The sequence below is a fragment of the Microtus pennsylvanicus genome, chromosome 3 (genome assembly GCF_037038515.1).
Source record: "Microtus pennsylvanicus isolate mMicPen1 chromosome 3, mMicPen1.hap1, whole genome shotgun sequence".
Taxonomy (NCBI): Eukaryota; Metazoa; Chordata; class Mammalia; order Rodentia; family Cricetidae; genus Microtus; species Microtus pennsylvanicus.
Window position 1 is genome coordinate 105,045,971 of NC_134581.1, and position 11,530 is coordinate 105,057,500.

Sequence of the window (11,530 nt, forward strand, 5' to 3'; positions counted from 1 at the left end):
TAAACTGAGGTTAGTTAGTCTTTCTAAAATTAAACGAAAGCCCCAGAAAGTGCCTTATAGGCTCCACATTTTATTCACTGTGTCTGCAGTGATTAGTACTGAGCCTGGCACTGAATGAGTGAAATTTTCCCATGTTCCCACCGGTATTCTGAGGAGAAAGCCTCTAGTTCATTTGAATGGGGGTGGGGTAGAAGGATGCAGAGGCAGGACATCAGCCTCTGCCCGAGCAGATGGCTTCCAGGGACTAGGTGATATTAGCAGTCTTCAGGTAGAAGAACAAAACCAAGACATTTACCCCAATCTGAAGACACGGCCTTGGGTCTTCCTGTTGCATTATTGCTCAAAACTTCTGTCATGTATTGTACTAGGAGCGGCTAGGAAAGGGCTGGAGCCACACAGCAGCAGGAAGAAAATCCTACTGATGGTTTTCCTGCAGTATTTACTTGCTGAATTTACTGCAGGGGCTTTAAAACTTATCTGATTTTGTTTGTTTGTTTGTTTGTTTTTGTTTTTTTAAGATAGGGTTTCTCTGTAGCTTTGGGAACCTGTCCTGGGACTATCTCTTGTAGACCAGGTTGGCCTCAAACTCACAGAGATCCACCTGCCTCTGCCTTCCTAGTGCTGGGATTAAAGGCGTGTGCCACCACTGCCCGGCTAAATCTTCTCTGATTTTTTATGCTTATGAGAGCATGTGCATATATGTGAAGGTGCATGAGGAGGCTGGAAGACAACCTGACGTGTACTTCAGAAATATTGTCTCTTTTGAAATCAGATCTCTCCCTGGCCTGGTGTTCGCTGATTAGGCTAGACCAGCCAGCCCCAGAACCCCGTTGTTTTGCTTCACTGCGCTGGGCTTATAAGCATGCCGCCTAACAGATCATTTGTGTGTGTATTCTAGGAAGTGAATTTAGGTCTTCCTGCTTGTGAGGCCAGCAATTTTCCATCTCTCAGTGCTAATACTATTTACTTTAAAAAGATTTAGCTCAGCATCCCTGAAGTGTTCAGCCATTTAATGGCGGTTTCTTTGACTGTAGCCTCCTGGAGGGGGGAAAATCAGAAGAGTGGGGGCTGTGTACACACAAATGCACCCTCCTGTGAGAGCTGAAGCTGGCTAATACTGTTCTATTTCAACTTTTTACTATGATAAAAATAAAGAATCTACCGTCTTCATTGTTTTCAAGTGTGAAGTATATGTTTTTCTGAAACATCTCAATAACTTTTCTATCCCGTAAGCCTGAGTCTCTGCGCTCATTGACTACCAGTACTCCCTTTAAACATTATTCAGAGTTCGATACCTAGAAAATATGTCAGCTCTGTGCACAGGTGAGCAGCGTTCTGTGCTCTGCCCTGTTGTTGAAGCATCTCTTACAGCCTTGTTCAGCTAACTCTCCCACCTAATGGGATGATCCAACCAAGCTTCTAGGGTTACCATTATCAGGAAGACAAAGAATGAATTCTAACCCAAAAGAGAACTCCTTAGCTCCCAGGCATCTTCCAACCCAAATTAGGTTAACTTTCTTATTGTGTGTTGATTCTCTTTAATGCTAGAGACTCTGCAGACAGGAGAGTCAAATACACAGCCTCAGGGGCCTACAAATGACTGGCTCTTCTAGTTACAGCCATGTTATAACATGTCTCCTTTATACTGGTTTCCACCTTCCCAAACTGTCTGCCCCTAAATGCCATCTGCCCCATGCATGTAATAGTTTCTCAACCCAAATATTTTGTGCCTAGGTTTGCTTGTCTGTGTTTCTTGTCTCGTTTCAGCTCCTGTGGCATGGAGTTCCCCTGATATTGTTCAGAGTTTTGTGGCTTTTGTGAAGCCTGTGTCTTGCCCTTCCTGGTCTCAGGCAGAAGCTTCTGGGGCATTCCTGACTTCTGCTTTCTCTTTGGGGTGCCCACCTGGCCCTGAAAGGCGCTGGAGCAAGTTTACAGGGGAGCATGGGAACCAGGTGAAGCTCCGTTTCCTCTGAATACCCAACGGCTAGTGTACTCACCAGCTTGTGGTGGGCAGTTAAGACACTCTCTGGCTTCTTCTTCATTCAAATAGCGAATGACAGGAGGGCCCAGAGCTCGAGGTGGCCAGGATTAGGGGCCATGGTCCTAGTCAAGGCCATGAAGCTCCTGGAGGTAAAGCTGAAGACAAAGAGTCACCAAGCTGGGCCGCCTGGTCATCAGGCACATGACGATCAAGTCCTCGGAGATCTGCTCACTCCCCCTGCCCACTAAGGAATCTAAGATTATTGACTTTTTCCTGGGTGCATCCCTAAAGGATGGGGTTCTGAAGATCACGCCAGTGCAGAAACAGTGGAACAGGTTCAAGGCTTTTGTCACTAACAGGGACTATGATGGTCTTGTTGATCTTGGTGTTAAGTGCTCCAAGGAGGTAGCCACTGCCTTCCGAGGGCCCATCGTCTCAGCCAAGCTTTCCACTGTGCCTATGTGGAGAGGCTGCTGGGGGAATAAGATTGGCAGACCCTCACTGCTCCATGCAAGGTGACAGGTGCTCTGTGCTGGTGCATTCATCCCTGTCCCCAGAGACAATGGCATTGCCTCTGCCCCTGTACCCAAGAAGCTACTGACAATGGCCAGTATTGATGACCACTACCAATCAGCCTCATCCCTGCCCCCAGAGACACTGGCATTGCCTCTGCCCCTGTACCCAAGAAGCTACTGACGATGGCCGGTATTGATGACCACTACACATCAGCCTGGGGCTGTACTGTCACCCTGGGCAACTTGCCAAGTCCACCTTTGATGCCATCTACAAGATCTACAGCTACCTGAATCCCGACCTCTGGAGAGATCGTCTTCGCAACTTACAGGAGTGCTCAGGAGTGCTCATCGGTTTGTCCTTGCGTTCTCTACGTCTCCTTATCAGGAATTCACTGAGCATCTTGTGAATACCCACACCAGAGTCTCTGTTTAGAGACCCCAGCTCCAGTTGTGGCCACCACAGAAGGGTTTTCATACAAAAAAAAATAAAGTGAATCAAGGAGAGAGAGAGAGAGAGAGAGAGAGAGAGAGAGAGAGAGAGAGAGAGAGAGAGAGAAAGAAGGAAGGAAGGAAGGAAGGAAGGAAGGAAGGAAGAAAGAAAGAAAGAAAGAAAGAAATGTTCTGAGACTGAGGTCCAGGTGCATCTATCAGCGTTCCACGGTGGTTCACAATTGTCTCTAACACCAGCTCTAAGATCCAACAGCCTCTGATGGCCTCCACTGGCAATAGGTGTACAAGTGGTCACAGACCACACTCAGACCAACGCTCACACACATAAAATAAATGGGAAAAGAGGCATTCTCAGAGCAATGGACAGAAGCAATAAAGCCCAAATGAAGAGGTAGTAGGAAAAGGTCTTTCTTCTCTGCCCCCCCCCCATCCTTATTCTTTTCCTTCCTTTCTTCGTCCTCCCTACATTGGAATTTGACTTTAAAACAGTTACAGAGTTCACATCTGAAGGTGCTGGGCTTAACAGGACCATCGGAAGGGTCACACGTCAAAGGGGCAGTGCTGGGCTTAGCAGGACCATTGGAAGGGTCACAGGTCAAGGGGCAGTGTTGGGCTTAACAGGTGCAATCAGAAGGGCCTTTTAACCTCAAGCTGTGTGTGGGTGGCCGGGTAGGTGTGAGCTTGTGGGGAGGTGAATGGCTTGAGGGTGTGAGGTGGGTAGGGCAGACTAAGGGGAAAGCAAGCAAAGGGGAGAGAGAAGTACTTCCCTCAGCGGAGGCTCAAGGTCCAGAGGAATGTGGCCTGTTTGCGGAGCTGCAGGAAACTGAACAGCTCTCTGGGTGCAAGGTGGGAGCGGTAAGAGGAAGGGAACCTAAGAAAGAGGGGCAGTGGCGGTGGAACCAGCAGCCCGCTGGTCTTATCCGCAGGCGTAGGAAGAGTGATTGAAGAATGTGGAAGTAGAGGGGCAGGAAGTCGCCGCATCTGCAAAGGAGAGTAGATGGAGCTGGGCGCTGAGGGCCTGGCTCATTCAGTGCGGTCGTTTGTAGGACGCCATTGCCACAGTACGGTGGCAAGGGAGGCTCCCGTTTCCAAACCACAGACGTGTACATCGATGCCGTTGTATTTCACCTCAGCCACCGTCTCTTCCTCAGGCCGCAGCCGGACGCTCTGGACAGGTGTTAGGGCTGTCTGGCTGTGAGGAGAGAGACCTAGAACACAGGCTCCTCCTCTGTCAGCAGTCCGTGGAGAAAGAAAGAGACTCAGAGTGAAACACAACAGAGACAAGCTGGCATTCCAGAGCATTCCTGGATGCTGCTAAGCCAGTCTTCCCCAGAATGAGCAATCAGTATTTGAATCAGCTCTGAGCCTCCCACCCAGTTAGGAGCTGTTCACTTCGCTCTCACTGGCCTGAAACTCACCACGTAAGCAAGGCTGCCCTCCAAGCCCCAAGGACCCACCTTCCTCTGTCTCCCCAGCATGAGATTACAAATCTGTGACACCATGGTCTGCTTTTTGCCTCCAGCTCTGTGCATCGCACGCAAATAGACTCTCAGATAGCCCTTGTAACTGATCCTGCACCCCTAGTCTACTCACTGTGGCCATCACCATGGCCACTAAACCATCTCCCCAGCCTGCTTGCTTTCATCCCTTCTGGAGCACCCCAGTCTCTCCCAGACTTATGACCGAAAGACCCAAGTTTAGACAATAGTTTTTGTTTGCTTAGTTTGACGTTTTGGACATAGGTCTTGCTATGTAGCCCAGGCTGCTCTTAAATTCTCATTTCTCCTGGCTTCTCTCTCTAGTGCTGGGATTATAAGCCGGAGTCACCTTGCTTGGATCATTAGCCTAACATATAGTATTCTTTCCAAACTTCGGGATATAATCCATTAGTGGCCCAGAGAAAACATTTAAACAAGTCTTGTAGGAGTCATGCGGTGAATTAACGGTGGGTTTTCAGGGATTCTTTTAATGGTGCGCCTTCTGAATTGATAACAAGCTGGATTCCCTCTGGGCCGTACTCACTATGCAGACACCCTGCTCTTGTTTGCTCTCACTGTACTAATCCGAGGCGGGAGTGAACGCAGGCATATAAACGGTGGGAGGAATAAAGGGTGTTGGTGGTGTCTTTCCCTTCTGAGTTTCAGTTTGATGTCCAGACCCAGCACCAAGGAAACCACAGCAGGGCTGTGCTGTCAGCCGAGGAACTTCCTTTAACGGGGATTATTTATTTATTTATTTACTTGAAGCAGGGTCTTATAGAGCCCTGTTTAACTTTGAATTATGGATCCCCTTGCCTCTGTCACCACGACTGACTTTAACCGGGTTTCTTTCCTTTCCTTTTTTGTTTTTGGTTTTTTCGAGACAGGATTTCTCTGTGGAACAGCTTTGGCTTTTCTGGAACTAACTATGTAGACGAGGCTGGCCTCAAACTCACAGAGATCCTCCTGTCTCTGCCTCCCAGTTGCTGGGATTAAACCCGCTTCCACCACCACCCAGGGTCTGATGTGGAAGGCTCTAAAGAGCCTTGTTCTGAGGGCATCTCCCGCCCCTGTGCATCCCGGAGGGCCCTAGGAGGGCCCTAGTGCGAGCAAGCCCTGGCTTCTCAGCCCCAGCCCGGGGGACCCGCCCTTGGACTGGGCCAGACCAGCGCGGAGGGGGCAGGTAGGTCTGGCACCCAACAGCAACGCGGTAGGGGACCAGTCTCCCCGCGCGGGTGCAGCCGCAGAAAGCCGGGCGGAACGCTGCAGCCATCTTCGGGGTGGAGGCGGAGAAGGGGCGCGGCCTTGGCCCGGAGCCGCCCCGGCTGAGCGGCAGCGCGGACTTCCCTGCTCCTGCGGCGCCCGGCCGGCCGCGCAGAGGCCGCCATGGGCTGTGCGCGCTGGCTCGCGCTGGGCGGTCTCCTGGCCTTGGCGGGGCTGCTGCAGGCCAGGCTGCTGACCCCGCATCAAGCAGGCTTCGGTGAGTGCGACCGCTTCTTCTATGCGGAGACGCCGCCCGCCGGACTGGAGACCGAGGCGCACGTGAGGATCTGTCAGCGCTTCGCGGGTTCCGAGCGCTTTGCCACCCTATACAGCCCCGGCCACCGCATCCCCGTGTTTTCCGCGTTCCGCGCTGCGCGCCCCGCGCCTCTCAATGCTGAGCAGCGCGGGCTGCTGGAGCCGCAGGTAAGCAGGGTTCGGCCCCGGGGTAGGGGGGGGATGGAGGTGGGAGCCGGGCGGGACAGAGGACCCGAGGTTCAGATCGCCCCCTCCCAGGCAGCTGCCGGTGGGAGTCGCCACTTAAGCCGCAGGGGCGGGAGGTCCCCTGGGGAGATGGCCCTCCCTCCTTGTGGGCGCAGACTCCTGCAGTGTCTGGTTGGTTTCCTGGGTAGTAGATGAGATGAACTAGGAGACAGCCCTCGGGGATCCGGGCAGATCGCGCGCCCTTGTCCTCTCAACAGCATTTATTCCGGGCGATGGGCAAGATCACCCCATTTTACAGGCCTAGGAGCTTGCAGAAGACCCCCCACGCCCCAAGCTGGGAAGATGAGCTGGTCTTTAGGCTAGAAAGCCACTGCCCCTTCTGCTAAAGGAAAGCTTGTGAGAGCTCTGGGCTTTGAAAAGCTCAGTGGGGTAGTAACCACGGAGGAGGCACAAACTAGTTTGTCCTGACTCTTCATAACTGCAGATTATCAGACCATTGGCAATTATGTGACCTTTCACAGTGTTGGGTCTGTCTGAAGGCAGGGATCAAGGCTCAGAAAGGCCTCTATGGGCCCTGCAGAACCTGCTGACTGCCTCTCCTCTGCCAGGGCTCTGCCACAACACCCTGTCCTGCCTCTCTCTGATCTCCTCCCAGCCTTCCAAGTTTGCCTGCCCACAACCTTTGGTTCCTGATGGCCACCCTTACAAAGCTTCAGGGTTTCAGGTGACTCCGCCTGAAGGTGTAGGTTGTTTCTCCATCAAGTTCCAGCTACCACATCCTGGCCAGGAAGGTTTCAGGCAGTCTGCACCAATATTACCTCCTTCCATCTTTCCAGCAGTTTGCTTATCTCCAGACCTGTGAGGCCAGGCCAGTGAAAAGAGTTACTGACATGTGAATAGAGGTGCTGATTTAAAATTGCATCCCCCTAGTGTACCCCTAGAACTCAAGTTCTTTATGTTCCCCCGCCTGGGAAGAAAGCAGCAACCTAGTCCATTCTCACCAAGAAGCTCGTTAGCATCTGGAGGGGATGAGCATACAGACGGTGAAGCCATGAGAATTCTGAATACACCTGATGACCACTTGCTGCCCGCTGTGTGCATTCAAAGCCTGCTTCCTCTAGACTCGCTGTTGACTGACAAGGATCGCAGGATGATAATAACAGGATGATGGGGGCGAGGGAGAGGGGCTAAGTGAGCTTTTCTGTGTTCAGTTCCCCAGGGGTGCAGGGCATATAAGTACTAGCTGCTCTTGTACTGTTCACAAAAACACATCATTTAACTTAGGTAAACAGAGTTCTGGAGGATTTAATCCATCAGTAAGGTGATAGGGGAAAGCTGCAGGGTCTGCTTGGCCTTTGTGCGGTGACTAGAAGGATTAGGTATGTTCAGGAAGGAGAGGGAGAGGGAGGAGGAAGAAGAAAATACCAGCCTGGCATTGTGTGATGTGGGCGTGGCTGATTCTTGGATCATGGCTTAGGAATTATTGGGGCAAGTAAGCTAAAGCTGTATCCTAAGCCCTGGAACCAAGGACTCAGAATAAAGAGGAGTCATGGGAGGGAGGGGCTGGGGCAAGGACTCATCAGGGAGACTTAGGCAGAGCCAGGGACCTGTTATTAAGGAGTCATAAGGGAACAGGGTTTGACAATGAGGCTGTGGAGACCCTGGGTGTAGTAATCGGGTGAGGCTGAGATCCAGGTGGAGAGCTGAGAGAATAGCTTCCAATGGCAGCTGGAGCTGTGAGGGGTCCTGACTTCTGGAATCTTCCAGAGGATTGAACTGTGGCTCAGTGGGTAGAGTGTTTGCCTGGCATTCACTTAGCCCTGTGTTTTATTCCCAACACTGCATAGAATGGGGCTCATGCATACAATTTCAGTGTTCAGGTCAGAAGTTCAAGGTCATTCTCAGGCCTTGGAGTGAGTTCTAGGCCAGCCTGGACTACTACAGGAGACTTAGAACAAAGAAACAAATAAACAAACAAAGTTCAACCCCAACACTATTGGAGAGTGGCCAAAGCTGAGAACCAAGGCTGCTTTTCCCTGTAAGATGGTGGGCTCCACAGTGTCCTACCTTGAAGTCAGTGAGGGGGCCAAAGAACACTGAAGGGAAAGAAAGGAGGAGGGAGGAGGCAGAAGTGCAGGTGCCTCTGGGTCACTGCAGCAGGCTGCCCTGCTTCTGTTCCAAGACCTGCCTCTCAGCCAGTGCCCCATTGCAGGTCCTGCTCATGGCTCAGGGTGTACTTCTAGCTGCTTCCAAGAAGTTCCTTTGGCTAAGTCCTTTTGTGTCCGTATCACCTTATGAGGTCAGCATGACCAGGAGGTCTAGAGACAGGAGGCAGGCAATTCAGCACTGGCCTATGCCAATGAATCAAGCAGGGTGGCACCAGCCAAGCTGAGCATACGGGCAGCTCTTGGATGTCCTGCAATCACCCCCAAAGATGGTCTCTGAATAGAAGATGCAGAAATGTAGTCACTGGTGCTTAGAACCTTTGAGGTGTTTCTCCTCAACACCTCGGGGACAAAGCTTAAGCAGCAGGCTGGGCGTTTCCATTTGCAAGACCCTTTGGGTGTCGAATGCTAGTTCCAAGTCAAGTTCTATCCCTCCTGTCTCCACACCCACAGGAATGCTGTCAGGCCTGCTGTACCTGTGGTCCCCTGCAATGCCTTCTCACACAGCTCCCACTAACCCTGAGCTCCCTCCTTACATCTCTGCTGGAACATCTCCCCCATCTGACTAGGCCGCTCCTGAGTCAGGCATGACCACACTTCTATGCTCTCCTGTACTAGCTCCCACATCCTCATTGTCCAGAGGGTCCTTCTGTATAGCCCAGGCTGTCCTCAAGTTCTCCATCTTCCTGCCTCCACCTCTCTAGTACAGCGATTACAGGCTCTGGCCACCATTGCTGATTTCTCTTCCTCCTCCTCCATCTTCCAAGACAAGAGTTTCTTTGTGTAGCCATGGCTGTCTTGGAACTCACTTTGCTTAAACCATAGTCTCAAACTCAGGGATCTTCCTATCGCTGTCTCCTGAAAGCTGGGAATAAAGGCATACACCACCATGCCCAGTTTTGTTTTCGTCATTTTGTACTTACTGCAGTGTTTTGTAATTGTTTGTTTCTATTGTCTGTCTGTCTCCCCTGCTTGAGCCCTAGAATTCTGACTGAGGATGTAGGGCATAGGTTATTCATTCTTGCAAATGCAGAGCTTAACACATAGAAAGAATTTAATCAGTGATGGATCAAATGAGCCGGAGGATCACGCAGGTGCAGTGGTGAGGGGCTCTGCGGGGATGTTTTGGGTGGGGTATTTCCCTAGGTTGGAAACCCATCCTTATTGCTGGCAAGCAGCCCCTTATTGTCCATGCATTTACAGGTGGCGCCCTCGCGGGCCTCCATCCAGCACTAGCTTGGGGCTTTGGGACGCTGCAATGATTCTACTTCCGTCTGTGCTCGAAGGCCCCAGGGTCCCCAGCCCTGCAGCCCGGGGTTTGAACGCTTTGAGGAACAGAGAGCAGTGTAGAGGGAAGCAGAGAAAGCCTGTGACCTGTGGGGAGAGGCTCACCTGTAAACCTAACATGACAGATGGTGAGAGGCAGAGGGGAACACAGCTCCCCATGACCATCCTACATTTCAACTGGGACTCCAGAACCTGAGAGCAGTGTTAGTCTCCATGGCAAACGGAATACTTCTGTATACGATAACCATGATTTCCGAAGTACACTCATACCCAAATCCGGCATGAAAGACCTTATTTTATAAACAGGAACATACAGGGAATGGCCTTTACATTATAGCCAGTGACGGCAGTGTACGTCCATTAATCTTTTGTGTTGTTGTTGTTTCGAGACAGCACTCATTAATCTTAAAAAGATACATTAAGATATCCATCACTGTCTCTTCATTGCTGACACAAGGAAATTGACCCAGAGAGGTTAACTGGTGTCTGAGGTCACACAGCTTGGATCTAAAAACAGGACCCTTTGCTTTTAGTGTGGTGTTCTTTTTATACACATGGGCATTCTCGTGTCTCTTTCATAGGAAAATCTTAGTTTCTACTCTTTCTCTTTTCCACCATCGAGAGCATACATGAGCTGCAGAAATCCTGTTTCAGCTCCGGAGGCTCTGCAGTGATGGGGACATTTCCAGAGGCCGTAGAAGGTTGTATCTCACATTTCGGTGAATATGCTCAGATGAAGCCGTCTCGGTTAAAGCCCTGAGTCCTCAGATTTTAGTTTATGGCAGTTGCTTCCTGCCGACACACCCAGAAGCAGTTGGACACACTGTTTAGTTTATTCTAATCTCAGCCACTGCACACTGAAGTCTCCCTGTACAGGGTGCAGTACTCAGGGCAGTTCTGAGTTTTACTTCCTGATAAAAGGCTTGGTTCAGATTCCTGGCCTGCCTTGTACAAGCCTTATGACCTTGTGTCTGCCAGCCTGCTTTTCCCGTTTGTTTATCAGAGGCGTTTGTTTATCATAGGTGATTGTGACACCCGTCGCAGAGTGGGATTGTAATCAAGCCAGCATAGCAAGCACGCAGTTAGTATTAGTGTGTACACTTTGTTGGGGTCTAAAGGGTGCTGGGTGATCACAAATGCACACACACAGGCTAGGTGGGTACCTTTTGCACTACCACACAGACCCTTCAACTGTGAATATTCTCAAATACACCAAATCCCATGTGCTAGTGCTCAGCACATGTATAGAGAGAACTTGAAGGAATGGAAAATTGGATGGATGTGTGCATTGATGGATGGGTGCATGATGGATGGATGTGTTTCTGTATAGATGGGGACATGATGGATGGATGGGCATATGATGGACGGATGGATGTGTGATGAATGGACGGATGGGTGTGTGATGGACGGACGGATGGGTGTGTGATGGACGGATGGGTGTGTGATGGACGGATGGGTGTGTGATGGACGGATGGGTGCGTGATGGACGGATGGATGGACGGATGGGTGGGTGATGGACGGATGGGTGCATGATGGACGGATGGGCGCGTGATGGACGGATGGGCGCGTGATGGACGGATGGGCGCGTGATGGACGGATGGGTGCGTGATGGACGGATGGATGGACGGATGGGTGCGTGATGGACGGATGGGCGCGTGATGGACGGATGGATGGGTGCGTGATGGACGGATGGGCGCGTGATGGACGGATGGGCGCGTGATGGACGGATGGGCGCGTGATGGACGGATGGGTGCGTGATGGACGGATGGATGGACGGATGGGTGCGTGATGGACGGATGGGCGCGTGATGGACGGATGGATGGGTGCGTGATGGACGGATGGGCGCGTGATGGACGGATGGGCGCGTGATGGACGGATGGGCGCGTGATGGACGGATGGGTGCGTGATGGACGGACGGATGGGCGCGTGATGGACAGATGGGAGTGTGAT

At 51.4% G+C, this 11,530-nt stretch overlaps 1 protein-coding gene and 1 pseudogene across 1 annotated transcript in view; both read left to right on the forward strand.

Annotated features, from left to right (window-relative positions):
- Positions 1 to 2,155: 2,155 nt before the first annotated feature.
- Positions 2,156 to 2,929, forward strand: LOC142847291 (small ribosomal subunit protein uS5-like; annotated as a pseudogene).
- Positions 2,930 to 5,602: 2,673 nt separating this feature from the next.
- Endod1 (endonuclease domain containing 1) overlaps positions 5,603 to 11,530 on the forward strand; it is a 28,396-nt gene continuing 22,468 nt past the window's right edge. The window contains exon 1 of the mRNA XM_075966810.1: positions 5,603 to 6,110. Coding sequence (XP_075822925.1) covers positions 5,811 to 6,110 — 300 coding nt within the window. The 5' untranslated portion in view covers positions 5,603 to 5,810. The remainder of the gene's footprint in view (positions 6,111 to 11,530) is intronic.